Source organism: Protobothrops mucrosquamatus, unplaced genomic scaffold (assembly GCF_001527695.2).
Source record: "Protobothrops mucrosquamatus isolate PMUCROS unplaced genomic scaffold, P.Mucros_1.0 scaffold3158, whole genome shotgun sequence".
NCBI lineage: Eukaryota > Metazoa > Chordata > Lepidosauria > Squamata > Viperidae > Protobothrops > Protobothrops mucrosquamatus.
Genome location: NW_015389158.1, coordinates 195686 through 211988, shown reverse-complemented (window position 1 = coordinate 211988; position 16303 = coordinate 195686). Strand labels below are relative to the sequence as shown.

At 44.5% G+C, this 16303-nt stretch overlaps 3 protein-coding genes across 3 annotated transcripts in view; 2 read left to right on the top strand and 1 right to left on the bottom strand.

Annotated features, from left to right (window-relative positions):
• The window catches only part of LOC107297151 (hematopoietic lineage cell-specific protein), a 19682-nt gene extending 12575 nt beyond the window's left edge, over positions 1-7107 (top strand). Inside the window, exons 14-19 of the mRNA XM_015826509.1 lie at positions 631-700; positions 1909-2048; positions 3404-3502; positions 3953-4283; positions 6172-6243; positions 6548-7107. Of these exons, the coding sequence (XP_015681995.1) occupies positions 631-700; positions 1909-2048; positions 3404-3502; positions 3953-4283; positions 6172-6243; positions 6548-6684 (849 nt within the window). The 3' untranslated portion in view covers positions 6685-7107. The remainder of the gene's footprint in view (positions 1-630; positions 701-1908; positions 2049-3403; positions 3503-3952; positions 4284-6171; positions 6244-6547) is intronic.
• Positions 7108-11357: 4250 nt separating this feature from the next.
• On the top strand, positions 11358-12317 carry LOC107297169 (olfactory receptor 5V1-like). Its single transcript, XM_015826527.2, is given in 1 exon segment — positions 11358-12317. A coding segment is annotated over 1 exon segment (960 nt).
• Positions 12318-14855: 2538 nt separating this feature from the next.
• LOC107297168 (olfactory receptor 5V1-like) lies at positions 14856-15782 on the bottom strand. The gene has a single exon (XM_015826526.1). It carries the CDS (start codon positions 15780-15782, stop codon positions 14856-14858), a length of 927 nt encoding a protein of 308 aa, XP_015682012.1.
• Positions 15783-16303: the final 521 nt, after the last annotated feature.

Below are 16303 nucleotides of genomic sequence, written 5' to 3'. Positions count from 1 at the left end.
CCTCCTCCTCCTCCTCCTCCTCCTCCTCCTCCTCCTCCTCCTCCTTGCAAACTCCCCTCCCTTCTAGCACTGATGAGGTTACCTAATTTGGTAATGAAACATCTACCAAGCTCAGAGAGCATCAAGGACCCCACAGTCCTCCTCCTCCTCCTCCTCTCCCCTTCTAGCACTGATGCTGTTCCCTAGTTGGGTCATGAAATGTCTGCAAGAAAACAACCCAGCTCAGAGAGCACCCAGGACCCCACAGTCCTCCTCCTTCTACTCCTCCTCCTCCTCCTCCTCCTCCTCCTCCTCCAACAACAACAACAACAACAACAACAACAACAACAACAACAACAACAACAACAACAAACCCCAATCCCTTCTGGCACTGATGATGTTCCCTAGTTGGGTCATGAAACGTCTGCAAGAAAACCACCCAGCTCAGAGAGCACCAAGGACCCCCACAGTCCTCCTCCACTTGCTCCTCCCCTATCCCTCTACTTTGCAAACTCCCCTCCCCTCTAGCATTGACAATGTTCCCTAGTTGGGTAATGAAACGTCTGCAAGGAAACCATCAAGCTCAGGCAGCACCATTCCTGGGCTACAAATATTCTCTTTTTATCGGTTTTCCCCTGACTTCTCTTGCAGAGCGCTGCCGGTTTTGGTGAAATGGAAGCTCCCCTTTCCTCATATCAGAAGACAAAACCTGTAGAGGCTGGTAAGTTTACCCATCAGCACCTGGGAAGAAGGGGCAGATCTCATGCAGAGCAAGAACATGCCCCTTTCTCATCCCTGGCAAGACGTCCATGGATGCTGAATGTGGAATCGAACGCAGGACCCAGTGCAAATAATCCAGGTTTCCCGTAGCTTTGAGTAAACAGCAGGTGCTGGTGGGACTCCCTCCAAAGAGGGAGAGCCCCCCACCCAACGAAGAGGTGCACTCCCATTGATACATCTCAGAAAGGTGGGAGAGATTATTGCGTAATCAATAGATGACATAAACACGCACATTCGTAGCTGAGAATCTCAAGTTACTATATGGAGGAACTCAGGTTACTTCCTGCACCTGTTTTCCTTCAAAAACAAAAAGGGAAGAGTAAAACAATCAAACAGAGAGGAAAGCATCTCCCATAAATCAAGAGGAATGCCAGACATCAAAATTAAAAAAAACACACCACCATTTTTTGTTGCAAATCTATGGGATTGTTCCGATAAGATGATATTTCTGTGGCCATATATCTGCTTGATTTAATCAATTTCAACTCTTCTAAGACCCAATTTGTCCTCCATGAAGAACGCTCGGGAGCTAGGATGAGGGCTACATAACCCTCCAGGATGTGGTCTTGAGATTCACAGATTCCAAGCAGTTTAACTTGGAAGATGCTAGCAAGTGTTGACTGGCGTTGACCTCACAGGGGGTAATCCCAAGGGGAACCCATTTGACCTACACAAAGGAGGAGGTCCTTTCAGATGGCTTTGTCAGAGTGAAGGGTGGTCCCCCTTCATTTGAAGATTCAAGGCAGGGGTGTCCAACCATGGTCACTTTAAGACTGGTGGACTTCAACTCTCAGAATCCCCCAGCCAGATGTGTGGACTTCAACTCTCAGACTTTTAAGATTGGTGGACTTCAACTCTCAGAATCCCCCAGCCAGATTTGTGGACTTCAATTCCCAGAATTCCCCAGCCAGACAAGCTGGCTGTGGAATTCTGGGAGTTGAAGTCCACAGGTCTTAAAGTTGCCAAGGTTGGACAGCCCTGGTTTGAGGAGAGACTGGGTGTTTCATAGCACTCTTCTGAAGACCAGTCATTCAGAGGACCTACACAATCCTACCGGGGACAATTTCTGCGTCTCCTTTTGATTGGAGATGGAGGAAGCTTCTTCTCATAATTCTGAATCTTCTCTATTGACCTTCTCGTTGGAAACAGCTTCTGCTGGGATGGGTAACTTGAGGCAACGTTTTGAAAACATGGCCAAGACTGCAGAGGAAGAGAACAAGAAGAGGGCAGAAGAGGACCGAGCCCGTCGCCAGGCCCAGCAACTTCAGGAAGCCCAAGAGAAGTCAAAGGTGAGAGCCTTGACAAGACATGTTCTCCATCAGTCCTCTTAAGCTGACCTCTGGGGTTAAGTCCTTCTTGGCTTAGGATTGTTGCTAAGTGTTACCACAACTTCACAGAAGTGAAGCTAATTTTCATGTATGCGGGGCCAGTTAGCCTTGTGTTTTCACCTTCACTCCATGAGTAGACTACAGGTAGTCTTCAATCAAGCCCAAAAATTCTGTTGCTAAACAAGACAGTTGTTAAGTGAGTTTTGTCCCATTTTATGACCTTATTTGCCACACTGGTTAAGTCAGGGGTATCAAACTCGCAATGTCACGTGACGTGTCGTGATGTATCGTGACTTTTTTTGCCATTGCGGCAATGGGGTGGGCGCCATTTCACTATGATGCATCTGGCCTGCGGGCTGGCAGTTTCACATCCTTGGGTTAAGTGAATCACCACAGTTGTTAAGTTAATAATACGGTTGTGAAGTGAATCTGGCTTCCCCATTGACTTTGTTGGTCAGAAGGTCGCAAAAGGGGATCACGTAACCCTGGGATACTGCAACTGCCATAAATAGGAGTCAGTTGCCAAGTGACTGAATTTTGATCATGTGACCATGGGGATGCTGCAGTGGTTGTAATTGTGGAAAATGGTCATTTTTCCCCATGCTGTTGTAACTTCAAACAGTCATTAAATGAATTGTTGCAAGTTGAGGGCTACCCATACTCTTAAAGCTGTCTAAGGGAGTAGATGAGGCCAATAAATGCCAGAAGACTGTGGTGATCTCTACCCTGAAGGACCTTTTCAGAGACTTCCCCCTCTTCGTGAGAATGGAAAAACAGACACATTGACCTACAACCAGCCTACAAACCCCTCAGAATCCAAATCAACCACATAGCTAAACAGAGACAGCACCAACCCTCAACCAACCCTCAACCATCCCGCGCAATCCCCCAATACCAGTAGTTCACCTCCCAAGGACCCTGACATGATGTAACCTCCCCATCACAAGCCTCTCACTGATGACTCACATCTGACCCATCACAAGACCCATCACAAGACCCTCACTCCACACACCCACACCTGAAGCCCTCATAAATAGAAGAGCACTGACACTGACATCCCCTAAACTCTGTTGAAGATGTTAGCTAGCCTGGTAACGAAATGTTCGGAAACCAACCCACAAGCTCGGAGAACGAACCTTCACCCTCATCCTACACACGAGCTACAGATATTCGCCACCATTGCAAATGGAAACGTTTCTTTGGGAAGACATGGGCCCTTAGTAGTCTCTATATTATCAATTTCTTCTGCTATGGAGGAAAATCAAAGAAAGATTGGCCTGCGGGGCCAAACTGCTGAATGTCCTTTCTCCTTTAAGGGAATGAAGAGGAGTGAAGAGCGAGTTCAGAGCCCTCCGTCGGTGCCTGGACAGGCGCACAGAAAGGGCAACCTGCCCCCTCTGCCTCCCGAACACCAGGTAGGGGAGATGGCGAGTGTAATGTCTGAATGTGAATTCACAACATTGCTGGTATCAAGGGAAACATGCTTACAAAGGTCTGGGTTTCCAGACAGCTTCTGTGCATCTGAGGGGTCCTTGATGTTCTCTGAGCTTGGCTGCTTCCTTGCAGACATTTCATTACCCAACCGGGCAACATCATCAAGGCTAGAAGAATTGAAGGCTCCTAAGCACGGAAGATGTTACCTAGTTGGGTCATGAAAGGTCTGCAAGAAAACTGCCAAGCTCAGAGATCGCCTCTCAGTTGTGGTTGTAAGTCATACAGTGTCATGTAGTGTGCACTTTTGCTGTCTGTCATTATGAACAAAAGATTGTCCTGGTGGGCCTATCTAGTCAAATTCTGGTTCCTCCAGAAAGAGTAGACTTGATGAGAAGTGAATTTGTTGAGGGACGTGGTTCTTCTTTTTCTAGGAAGAAGAAGAAGAAGAGGATAATCCTCCAGTTCTTCCTCCACGGGGCCTGGACTTGCAAGGTGGCACCAGAGAACCTCCTCTCCCACCTTCTGGCCAGGACCAGGAGCAGGAACATCCCATCTATACGGAAAGCATCGAAGATGGTGGTGACTACGAGGAGGTGATTGAAAATCTGGACCGTCCGGAACCTCCTCCCTTCATTGATGATGAAGGAGGGGATTATGAGGAAATGCCGGATCACAAGGAAGTCTCCAATGATGACAGTGCTGAGGTGGACCAGGAGTATGAGGAGCTCTGCAGTGGTCATCCTGGAGGAATGACTTCTTCAGGTAAGAGGAAGAGGACAAGCTGGTTGAACAGGGTGAACTTTACCTTCACCCTGGAGACTCCAGTCTTGATGTAAACTTGTAGTATGTTCTGGTTGTTGGTTTATGAAAACTGGGCTAGAGAAGGTCACTTCAGAACATAGGGTATGTTGTGAGTTCCCTCTCTTAAGAAGGTCCATCTGGTGGGACCAGGAAGAGGGACCTTCTCTGTGTGGTGGCTCCCTCCCTGTGACACATCATCCCTGTGGAGATAAGACTGGTCCCACCAGTTTTCCAAAAGACCCTAAATACTTTGTTTTGCCAACAGTCCTGGGAACCCCAGAGTGATATGGAGCCCATCAAGTGATTGATTTGATTGTTGTCACCAGGGGAGTGAGAGGTTTATTGGGGTTTATATTTGGGATTTTATTTCTTTAAGCTAGCTACAGTCACCATGAGTTGGGCAGCCATATAAATTTTCTAAACAAACAAACAAATAAATGTCGACCGTCCAGCTGGCAAATTCAATATTGAAGAAACTTTACAGTCTTGAGATGCCATAAGAGATAAACTTTATTGAATACACATCCTGGCACTGAAGAAACAAAACCAACTCCCACATGAAAATTTGGTTAGTTAACAATAGCTTTTCATAATCCCCACCCACCAAGTGTTCACGTTGCCCAATCACATCCCTTCGCTTTGTTATGGGAACGGTCCACTTCTCCGTCAGACGCCTGCTTTTGTGACCTTAGGTCCCATGGTCCATGGATGACTTCTTGAAACTCCCGTTTCTTTCCCAGGCTCTCCCTCCCCCCCCCCCATTTCTATGGCACGTTGAGTAGCAACAGAGGCTAGTAAGCATCTTAGCAATTCAGCCTTGACAATAAGTTGAATTTGAGAATGAGACTGCATTTGGAAGAATGATCCCAGTTCCCCGGGTCCTGTTTTAAGAGCATCCCGGTTCCCTCAGAATGCAGAATAACTGAAATGCAGGAAGACAAATTCCTTTTGGACATCACAACAGAACTTTGCAAGGGTGAGAGCAGGAAGAGAAGGGGGAAGTCATTCAACCATTTGAAGCACTCTTGGTAACAGAATAAGAGTGTAATAGAGTTGTAAGGGACCTTGGAGGTCTTCTAGTCCAACCCCCTGCTCAGGTAGGAAACTACACCATTCCAGAGAAATGGTTGTCCAATCTCTTCTTAAAAACCTCCAGTGTTGGAACACTCACAACTTCTGGAGATAAGTCAATTAACCCAGTGATTAATTTTTCTCACTGCCAGGAAATTCTCTTTAATTCCAGGTTGCTTCTCTCCTTGATTAGTTTCCATCCATTGCTTCATGTCCTGCCCTCAGGTGCTTTGGAGAATAGCTTGACTCCCTCTTCTTTGGGGCAGCCCCTCAAATATTGGAAGACTGCTATCATGTCACCTCTGGTCCTTCTCTTCATTAGACCACAGCCATAACTGTTCTTCATATGTTTTAGCCCATCTTTGTTGCTCTTCTCTGCACTCTTTCCAGAGTCTCAACCTCTTTTTTACATCGTGGTGATGAAAACTGGATGCCGTATTCCAAGTGTGGCTTTACCAAGGCCTTGTAAAGTGGTATTAACACTTCACGTGATTTTAATTCTGTCCCTTTGTTAATGCAGCCTAGAACTTCATTGGCTTTTTTGGCAGCTGTATGACACTGCCAGCTCATATTTAAGCGATTGTCCACTAGGACTCCAAAATCCTTCTTGGAATATATCCCTCTCTGATAGATGTGCCTTGATTTAAATTCTCGCACCATTGAATGTGGAAGCGGTTGATCTTCAACTGTTTTCAAGTTAACTGCGCTGGGTAAGAGTCAGAATAATTCACACGATGGTGATAATAAGATACTCCATCTCCACAATTTTCTTTTTCAGCTGTTGAAGAGCACGTATATGATGTGAGTGAAGGAAGTCTATCTGCCCTGGCCCTTTATGACTATCAAGGAGGTAGGTCAATTCTTCTGGATAATGGGGACTGGGAAGCGCACGGAGGTGGCTATGATGGGTGAGGAATAACAGAGTTGGAAGGGACCTTGGAGGTCTTCTAGTCCAACCCCCTGCTCCAGCAGGATACCCTATACCATTTCAGACAAATGTCTTCCAGTCTCTTCTTAAGAACCTCCAGTGTTGGAGTACCCACAACTTCTGGAGGCAAGCTGTTCCATTGATTAATTGTTCTGGCAGGAAAATGCCTACCCTTGGTCTGAACAAACGTTGCCTGCTAGTTAAGACCCTCTCCATTTTTTTCCAGAGGGGGATGATGAGATTTCCTTTGACCCTGGAGATACCATCACATCCATCGAACGGGTAGACGAGGGCTGGTGGCGTGGATCTTGCGGGGGTAGAGTTGGCCTGTTCCCCGCTAACTATGTGAAGCTCCTTTCGTGAAGATCTGCCCAATGGTGGAAGCACCCATCCCCTGCTTCTCCAGCGCCTTGTCTGTCTTGTTGTGCAACACAACCAGACCACAACCCTCTCCTGAGATAGGAGAAGTGGAGAAGACCTGCCTTCTCTTGCATGGAACAGTTGGATGCGTTTTCCTTCCTAGAGCAATTGTACATCTCCAGGATCTTCCTCCTCTTCTTCTCGTCATGCGGTGTTCTCTGAACCTGGTTTCTTCAATCTTTGGAACTGGATCCCCACAACCTTCACATGCCCCATCTTTCTGGGGCTCCCAATTCCATCTTGGCTAAACCTCTCATGGAACAAGAGAAAACCTGTGAGATCTCCTGTTCTCTTATCCTCATCGCTTGCACGCCAGCCACTGGAAAACAGAGGAAGTATATTAAACCATAAGCAACATGAAATATATTTTAATCCATCGGTGTTTAATTTCCCAGTTACCTTTCGATGTACGAAATAGCATCCGATCAGCATATTTGTGGCTACAAAATACAGTGGTGTCTGGTGCTCTTTCTGGTGAAATCAATCAAAGCTTTGTCATTGGAGATTCCAGGCGGGACAGCCTTCCTCCAGTATGTCCCAAAAATGCTTTTCCAAAAGGCAACTGGACTTTCTTCCGGGTTTTCCCTTTGAAAATGTCCAAGAAGGTTTTTCAGTTTTAAGATGAGAAGCAAAACATTAAGGAAAAAAACCAAGAGAGTCCAGCTGCCTTTTGGAAAAACACCTTTGGGACAACCATGACATGGATGATTGAGAATCTCCATAGACATCTTTCCCCAGTATCCATCCATCCATCCATCTGTCCATCCATCCGTCCGTCCGTCCGTCCGTCCGCCCGCCCGCCCACCATCCATCCATCCATCCATCCATCCATCCATCCATCCATCCATCCATCCATCCATCCATCCATCCATCCATCCATCCGTTTGTCCTCCTGCTCACCCGCCCATCCGCCCACCCACCCACCCATCCATCCATCCATCCAGCAGAGAGGGTTAGGAAGGAGATCTAGTTTTTCCTTCATTGCTTTCCAGGAGATGCATCGTTCTTCTCCTGAATGCTCAGAGGTTTTGCGGGGCCCCTTTGACCTCCTTGTTTCGGAGGCTGTAGATTAGGGGTTCAGCATGAGGGTGACGATGCAATATAGGATGGAGATCAGAGTGTCAATTACTGTTCCTGCTGCTCTTTATTTAGATTTATTTAGATTTGCAACAAAATCTCATTTTAATGTATGCTGATTAGTGTATATTTAAAGTGGCAATACAATTATTCTACTCTACTCTACTCTACTCTACTCTACTCTACTCTACTCTACTCTACTCTACTCTACTCTACTCTACTCTACTCTATTCTATTCTATTCTGTTCTATTCTATTCTGCAAGAGTCTTTAGGAGTGTTAGAGAATGCAGATGACCTCAGGAAATCATCTAACCACATTTCCATGGAACAGAAGAACTGAAGTGGCAAAGAAATAACGGTGGAGATGTCTACCTCTAACTGCTCCATTGTCGACCCAAAAGCTTTGCTGTGCTCTCTTCTCCTACAAGGGTTTCCCTATCTGGGACCCCCCACAGTTGGTGTTGAATACCAATAATTCCCAGCCATGCAGACTGAGACGTTATGGGAACTAAAATCCAAAACATGTAGAAGGTGCTAACCTCAGAAAGGTAGTTCCATCTCATGTCCTGGATGTTCTGGATCTAGGAAAAGCAGAAGATACTTAGTTCTCCCCTGAGAGTCCTTCCTTCTGGGGGAGGAGGCAGTCCTGGGTTCGAGCTTTCCACCCTTTGCCCTTCACTCCATCCTCCCAGGGAGGAACCCCCCAGGGTGCAACTACTTCGCTTTTCTGTTTGTGGTGCATGTATTGATCTCCAGGGACAGTCAGATGCCGTAGAAATCGTCTTTCTTCTTTAGCCAGCGTTGGCTCCGAGGGTGACGCAGACAAGGTTTGGGGCATGACTATGGAGTTTCTCCGAGCCTCCTTCTTCGTCTCTGGGGGAGTCCCGTTTTCACCTCTTGAACGTTTAAGGAGGGGGGGAAAACAGATCGTGGAAACCCAGGGTGTCTGCCGGTGTCTCTCTCTAAAGGACAGAGGTGAAGGTTTTCAACGTCGTCGTCGTCTTCCTCTTCGTCGTCGAAGTAGGACCTCCGAAAATCAAGGTGAGGAGACCCCAAACAAAGATGACAGCGTAGGACCTCAGACCTGGCCAAGCCCCCTTCAGCAGCAGGGGGAGGGGTGGTGGGACGGTGGAGGAGATATTTACTATGCACCCCTTTTTAAACCAGCCTTTTTGTCGCTCCGTAAGGTACATAAATTGCCTCTGATTCAGACTTTTCAATTAAGTCTCCTTCTTTCCTGATGCCTGAGAAAGAGGGAAAAAAATATCTAAAATGAGGTGTTGGTGGTGAGGAGACAGGGGAGGACCTGGACCTTCTCCCTGGAGACCCCCTGACCCTAAAGCTGGGAATGGTGGAAATTGACTTCTTGGTGTCCAAGTCCAATATTTTGGGGTGGGATTCTTGGATCATCTGCTGAATACCAAACTCCTCGTGCCTCTTAATCTCCCCTTTAAACACACACAGAGAGAGAGACAGAAACAAATATACACACATACACCAGGGAAAACCCCTTTCTAGAAGTGTTTGAGAAAGAAGTTGCCTGTGATGGAAAGGAATTTGGGAAGATCCTCGCAGGGGTGGGAAAGCAACAGACCTTTTGGGGGTGAGGAGAGGAAGACAAATTCCAGAGGAGGATTTGCTGGTCAGGAGAAGACGCTCAGGACGGTCCTGGAATCCTCCTGAAGACCAACGTGAGGCGATCATTGATCAAACCAGGAAACCAACGAGCACCTTGAGGTCCATCAGAAGGAGGGTTGAGGCTGCCTGGGTGAGTTTCAAGTGAGGTTCCAGGGAGGGGCAGAATAAACTCAAGGAGGACCGACTCTTCCTGGCTGCGGCTTCACACAACCCAGGCAGCGTGAAAGGGGGGGGATCTGTATCATTGGGGGATGTGGCAGAAACTCTCCCAGCTGTGCAATGTTGCTCAGGAAGGGCATTCGTGTGCAAACACCGTGATTGTGTTGTGTGAGCTCACCATATTGTGAATTGGCTCCAGAGACTGACATGAGTGGACTTGGTGAAATGGTTGTGTGAAAGCAGCCACTCCAGGTTCAACCAGGAGCCGTACTTTGTTCTCACTCAGGAGTTCTTCTTGCAGAAGGAAAAGACCTCCCCCCATGCCATCAGCAGTAGGGATCACCCCTCCACACACACACACACTGTGCATGTGATCAGAGGCAGCTTGTACCTTCACACCATGCACAAGGTCATAATTCCTGATGTGTTTATTTTTTGCTCAAGCCCTCCCAAATGCAGGGACCATCCAAAATCTCCTTTTGTGGCTGCAGGAAAATTTGCACGTTGATTAGGATCCTCTCCTTACGATCCCCAAGGTTGCGTCTGCTCTTTTTGATCAGCTGCACAAAGTTCTCTTGATCTTTTCCCTGCATCACCTTCTTTTTTAATAAATATTTAATTAATGTTCTAGTTTTACAGTCAAATACTTAATAGACTTAATTGTCTGGGTCCATTAGTAATTCAGTGGTATATATTAGCTTCTTCAGTCTAGATTCAATATTCCACCATCAAATCTTTTCTCTCTTCTTCCAGTAGTCCCTGTTTTCCCACACTAGGCAAATACAATTCTTATTGTTATTAATGAATATACAACTGAATGTCAGCATCTTTTGTTACATTTTTCTCATAATATCAATAATGTCAGTTTTAGATAACTTTTCTAATCAAAACATATCTTAATTGCATTTGCACTTAATATTCATACGTTCAATCAGTATCCTGTTTTCACTTTTTTATTATTATTATTTTAAGCCCTGCATCACATTCTTGATCTCTCATTTTGGCGTGGAAGATTGGGAAAGGCTATCCAAATGCTGGAGTTATTTGCTTTTGGCAAAACTATGAGATTGAAAAGAGTATTTTTTGTATCCTCCTGTAAGTGGATTGATGCCCTGAAAGTCCCCAGGCCTCCCTATGCAATCGCTTTGGAAACGGGATTTTTTGCTGCAATCCCCATGGACTCTACCTTCGAAGCAGGAAATAGTCCATTTAATAGTCAACCTAAATATGAGCCAAATAGTCATCTGTCAGGTAAATCTTCCTGCTCCAATTGAAATAAATGGGTCAGGAAATCCATTTCTGCTTAACTATGTTCTTTCCCAAAGCCCAACAAGATCAGCTTGGCTCTTTTAAGAGTAATTAATGACTTGAATCTTTTAATTCAACTTAATTAACGAGGAGGTTATTTCAAATCACGATGTTATAAACTGTTACAATTATTTTACACTTTTCCGTTGGTCCCATAAAGCCGTGGTAATGCAGTGGTTAAAATGCTGTTTTGCAGGCAAACTCTGCCCGCAGCCAGGAGTTCGATCCTGATGGGGCTCAAGGTTGACTCAGCCTTCCATCTTTCCGAGGTCAGTAAAATAAGGACCCAGATTGTTGGGGGCAATACGCTGACTCTATCAACTGCCTTCTCTAAAGCACTGTGAAGCAGTATATAAGTCCTATTGCTATTTCCATCCCTCCTAAATTCTGCCATTTTCCAATCTTTTCCGTGCAGCTATCTTTGATGGACCTCATGGAAGGGGGCAATCAGACCCTGCAGGTGACTGAATTCTTGTTCCTGGGCTTCTCTGGCGTGCCCAGAGGTTAACCTTTCTTCTTTCTGTTCTTCCTGGCCATCTACCTCATCACTTTGGTGGCCAACTCAGTCATACTCATCTTGATCCAGCTGGATTCATGCCTCCACAGTCCGATGTACTATTTCCTCAGCCATTTGTCCTGCTTAGACATCTGCTACTCCTCGGTCACCCTCCCCACCGTCCTGGTGAACCTCCTGCGCCAGCAGCCCACGATCTCCTACAACGAGTGCATGGCCCAGATGTTCTTTCTGATGAGCTTTGCAGGGACTGAATGTGCACTGCTGGCTGTGATGGCCTATGACCGCTATGCGGCCATCTGTGAACCCTTACACTATTCTCAGCTCATGAGTAGGAGGGTGCGAGTCCCTCTGGCCACAGCTTCATGGATCTGGGGTCTTGTTGACTCTATCTTTCACACTGCGTTGGCCACCGATTTGGCCTTCTGTGGAAACAACCAGATCCATCACATCTTCTGTGATGTCCCCCCACTCTTGAAAATTGCCTGCAGTGACACCTATACCAACGAGATGGCTCTTCACACTGCGAGTATCTTTGTAGGGCTCTGCCCGTTCCTCCTGGTTGTCATTTCGTATGTCTACATCGTACGTTCCATTTTGCAAATCCGCTCTAGCAGTGGAAGGAGAAAGACCTTCTCCACCTGTGCTGCCCACTTGATGACCGTCATTCTCTTCTATGGGATGATCAACTTGAATTACAACCGTCCCAGTGCGGGCTACTCCTTGGGGGTGGACACTCTGATCTCCATCCTGTATTGTATCGTCACCCCCATGCTGAACCCCCTAATCTACAGCCTCCGAAACAAGGAGGTCAAAGGGGCCCTACGAAAGCTTCTGCGCACTCAGGAGAAGAACGATGCATCTCCTGGAAGACAGTGAAGTAAAACAATGGGATTACCTTCCTACCTTCTCTCCATATTCTTGTCTATAGATCGACAACAGTTTTACCTCAATGAGGCGTTGTGTAGCTGCAAATTTCAACAGGGCTCCTTTGCTCAATGCCTATGGGATTCTACAGGTCATATCCTTCCTTCCTATGTCGCCATTTTGGTTGAACCATTTAAGGGTTGGAAGGGACCTTGGAGGTCTTCTAGTCCAACCTCCTGCTCAGGCAGCAAACCCTAGACCATTTCGGACAAATGGCTGTCCAGTCTCTTCTTAAAAACTTCCTGTGTTGGAGCATTCACAACTTCTGGAGGCAGGTTGTTCCACTGGTTAATTGTTTTAACTGTCAGGAAGTTTCTCCTTAGTCCAACAGCTCTCCATGTAACCTGCCAATGCAGGGACCATTAGCAAAACAAATCCTTTGTATGTAACTGGACAATAAAGAGATAATGGGGGGGGGGGGAGGAACGGGAAGGGAAAGTTAACTAGGAAAACTTCACGTGTAAATATTAGTTCTGGCTTTGCTGTACTGTAACCAGTCGGACCTTCGTACAAATGGAGTCGAGGGTCTTTCTTTCCTAAGAAACCAAGGCAAGACACTCTTGCTGATGATTTAGTTGTATTTCTGCAAGACCCAGAAAGGACAACGGAATATCTGAGGAGAAAACTCCATGACTTTGGAGCTTTAGCAAGTTTCAGACTAAATAAACAGAAAACAAAAATGCTGGTTAAGAATATAACCTTAATTTCAAGACTATGAAACTTTGGAGGTGGAGAAAAAGATGAAATATCTTGGGACTACATTGACCAATACAAATTCTAAACTGCTTCAGAATAAGTTTGTGCCTGTTTTGAATGATATTGAAAAAGACTTACTACGATCAGACAAAGTGCAATTATCTTTACTGGGTAGGATTAACGTAATTAAGATGAATGTTTTACCAAAGATGCCATTTGGACTTGAGACAGTACTGATATTGAGAAACCATGGCAAAAGGACATTTCTAGGTTTACTTGGTTAGCCAGAAACAAGATTTGTAAGCCCGAATAGGATTCACATTGCTCTATTTATGCCTAAGGAAGAAGAGGCACCTCACGGATAAGAGATGAGGAGCAACTTAGAAAGACGGGGAATGATTTTATATACAAACAAATTGGGTTCAGAATGTGTTCTTCCATTGGTCCACATCATTTAACCATGATCCAGTAAGCATGCTCAGTAGCTTTATGTATAACAGTTCGTATCATCCCATAATATTCTTAGCATGATCTTGTTAATCTTGCCCAATTGTATATTCACTAAGTTTGGTTTTTACATTACAATGAGTTTTCAGGTTATTAAAATTCAACTCTGGGCAATTCTTGTCTCTGGCTGGTTTGAACTGGTCCTTATGAGAATTTCACATTTATTTATTTTATTTTATTTTATTTTATTTTATTTTATTTTATTTTATTTTATNTGAAAAGATGACTGTACTATACATTAGCCTATTCCAGTCTGGTGGAATATTTTATTTTATTTTATTTTATTTTATTTTATTTTATTTTATTTTATTTTATTTTATTTTATTTTATTTATTTTATTTTATTTTATTTTATTATTTTATTTTATTTTATTTTATTTTATTTTATTTTATTTTATTTTATTTTATTTTTTTTTTTTTTTTTTTTTTTTTTTTTTTTTTTTTTTTTTTTTTATTTTATTTTATTATTTTATTTTATTTTATTTTATTTTATTTTATTTTAATTTAATTTAATTTAATTTAATTTAATTTAATTTAATTTAATTTAATTTAATTTAATTTAATTTAATTTAATTTAATTTAATTTAATTTAATTTAATTTTATTTTATTTTATTTTATTTTATTTTATTTTATTTTATTTTATTTTATTTTATTTTTTATTCATTCATTCATTCATGTTTGTTTGTTTGTATTTTAGAACATTTATATAACTGCCTACTCACAGCAACTCTAGGTGGCTTGCAAACAATAAAAACACAAAATAGAAAATAAAAATAAAAAAGATAAAAAAACCAATACCCTCCCCCAGCTACCGCACATGATTAAATAAGCCGCTTGAGGGGTTCCATCACACTCTAGGCTCCCCACAGTTGTGAGCATCGGGAGACAGGTGGAGTCGTATCAGTCCCCTGCGGGCACAGATAAACTTCCAGGTGGCCTCAATGACTCTCAGAGAGAGCGCTAACGACATGATGACTGCAAGGAATATAAACCCATCCTCCACCATTCAGTCAGAACTGAGGAAGCTTCTTGGATGAGAAGCGAAACGTCTTCAAGGAAAAACAAAGAAAGTCCAGTTGCCTTTTGGAAAAGCACCTTTGGGACAACCGTCACCTGGCGGACTGAGAACCCCCATAAACAAAACAGGGAAACTGATCCTCCATACCTCGTCAGACATAGTAATAAAGTCCCGTTAAAAAGAAATAAACAGGACATTGTTTATGGGTGGGGAATTCTGGGAGTTGAAGTCAACACATTTTCAAGTTGCCACAGTTGGGAAACACTGCTCTAACAATTCAGAAGTTTTTGCAGGGCCCCTTTGACCTCCTTATTTCGGAGGCTGTAGATTAGGGGGTTCAGCATGGGGGTGACGATGCAATAGAGGGTGGAGACCAGGGTGTCCACCCCCAAGGAGTAGCCCGCACTGGGACGGTTGTAATTCAAGTTGATCATCCCAAAGTAGAGGATGACGGTAACTAGATGGGCAGCACAGGTGGAGAAGGTCTTTCTCCTTCCAGTGTTAGAACGGATCTTCAGAATTGTAGATAGGATGTAGATGTAGGAAATGATGACAATGACAAAAGGACACAGACCTGCAATAGCACTGGCTGTGTGAAGAGCTACCTCATTAACATACGTGTCACTGCAAGCTATTTTCAAGAGTGGGGGGACATCACAGAAGATGTGATGGATCTGGTTGTTTCCACAGAAAGCCAAATCAGTGGCCAATACAGTGTGAATGGCAGAGTCAACAAGGCCCCAGATCCATGAAGCCATGGCCAGAGAGTTCTGCACCCACTTACTCATGAGCTGAGAATAGTGTAAGGGTTCACAAATGGCCGCGTAGCGGTCATAGGCCATCACAGCCAGCAGTGCGCATTCAGTCCCTGCAAAGGTCATCAGGAAGAACATCTGGGCCATGCACTCATTGTAGGAGATGGTGGGCTGCTGGCGCAGGAGGTTCACCAGGACGGTGGGGAGGGTGACCGAGGAGTAGCAGATGTCTAAGCAGGACAGATGGCTGAGGAAATAGTACATCGGGCTGTGGAGGCGCGAATCCAGCTGGATCAAGATGAGAATCATTGAGTTGGCCACCAAGGTGATGAGGTAGATGGCCAGGAAGAGCAGAAAGAAGAAAGGTTGACTTCTAGGCATGCCAGAGAAACCCAGGAACAAGAATTCGGTCAACTGCAGGGTCTGATTGCCCCCTTCCATGAGGTCCATCAAAGATAGCTGCATGGAAAAGATTGGAAAATGGAAGAATTTAGAAGGGATGGAAATAGCAATAGGACTTATATACTGCTTCCCAGTGCTTTAGAGAAGGCAGTTGATAGAGTCAGCATTTTGCCCCCAACAATCTGGGTCCTTATTTTACTGACCTCGGAAAGATGGAAGGCTGAGTCAACCTTGAGCCCCATCAGGATCGAACTCCTGGCTGTGGGCAGAGTTTGCCTGCAAAACAGCATTTTAACCACTGCATTACCACGGCTTTATGGGACCAATGGAAAAGTGTAAAATAATTGTGACAGTTTATAACATCGTGATTTGAAATAACCTCCTCGTTAATTAAGTTGAATTAAAAGACTCAAGTCATTAATTACTCTTAAAAGAGCCAAGCTGATCTTGTTGGGCTTTGGGAAAGAACATAGTTAAGCAGAAATGGATTTCCTGACCCATTGACTTCAATAGGAGCAGGAAGATTTACCGGACAGTTGACTATTTGGCTCGTATTTAGG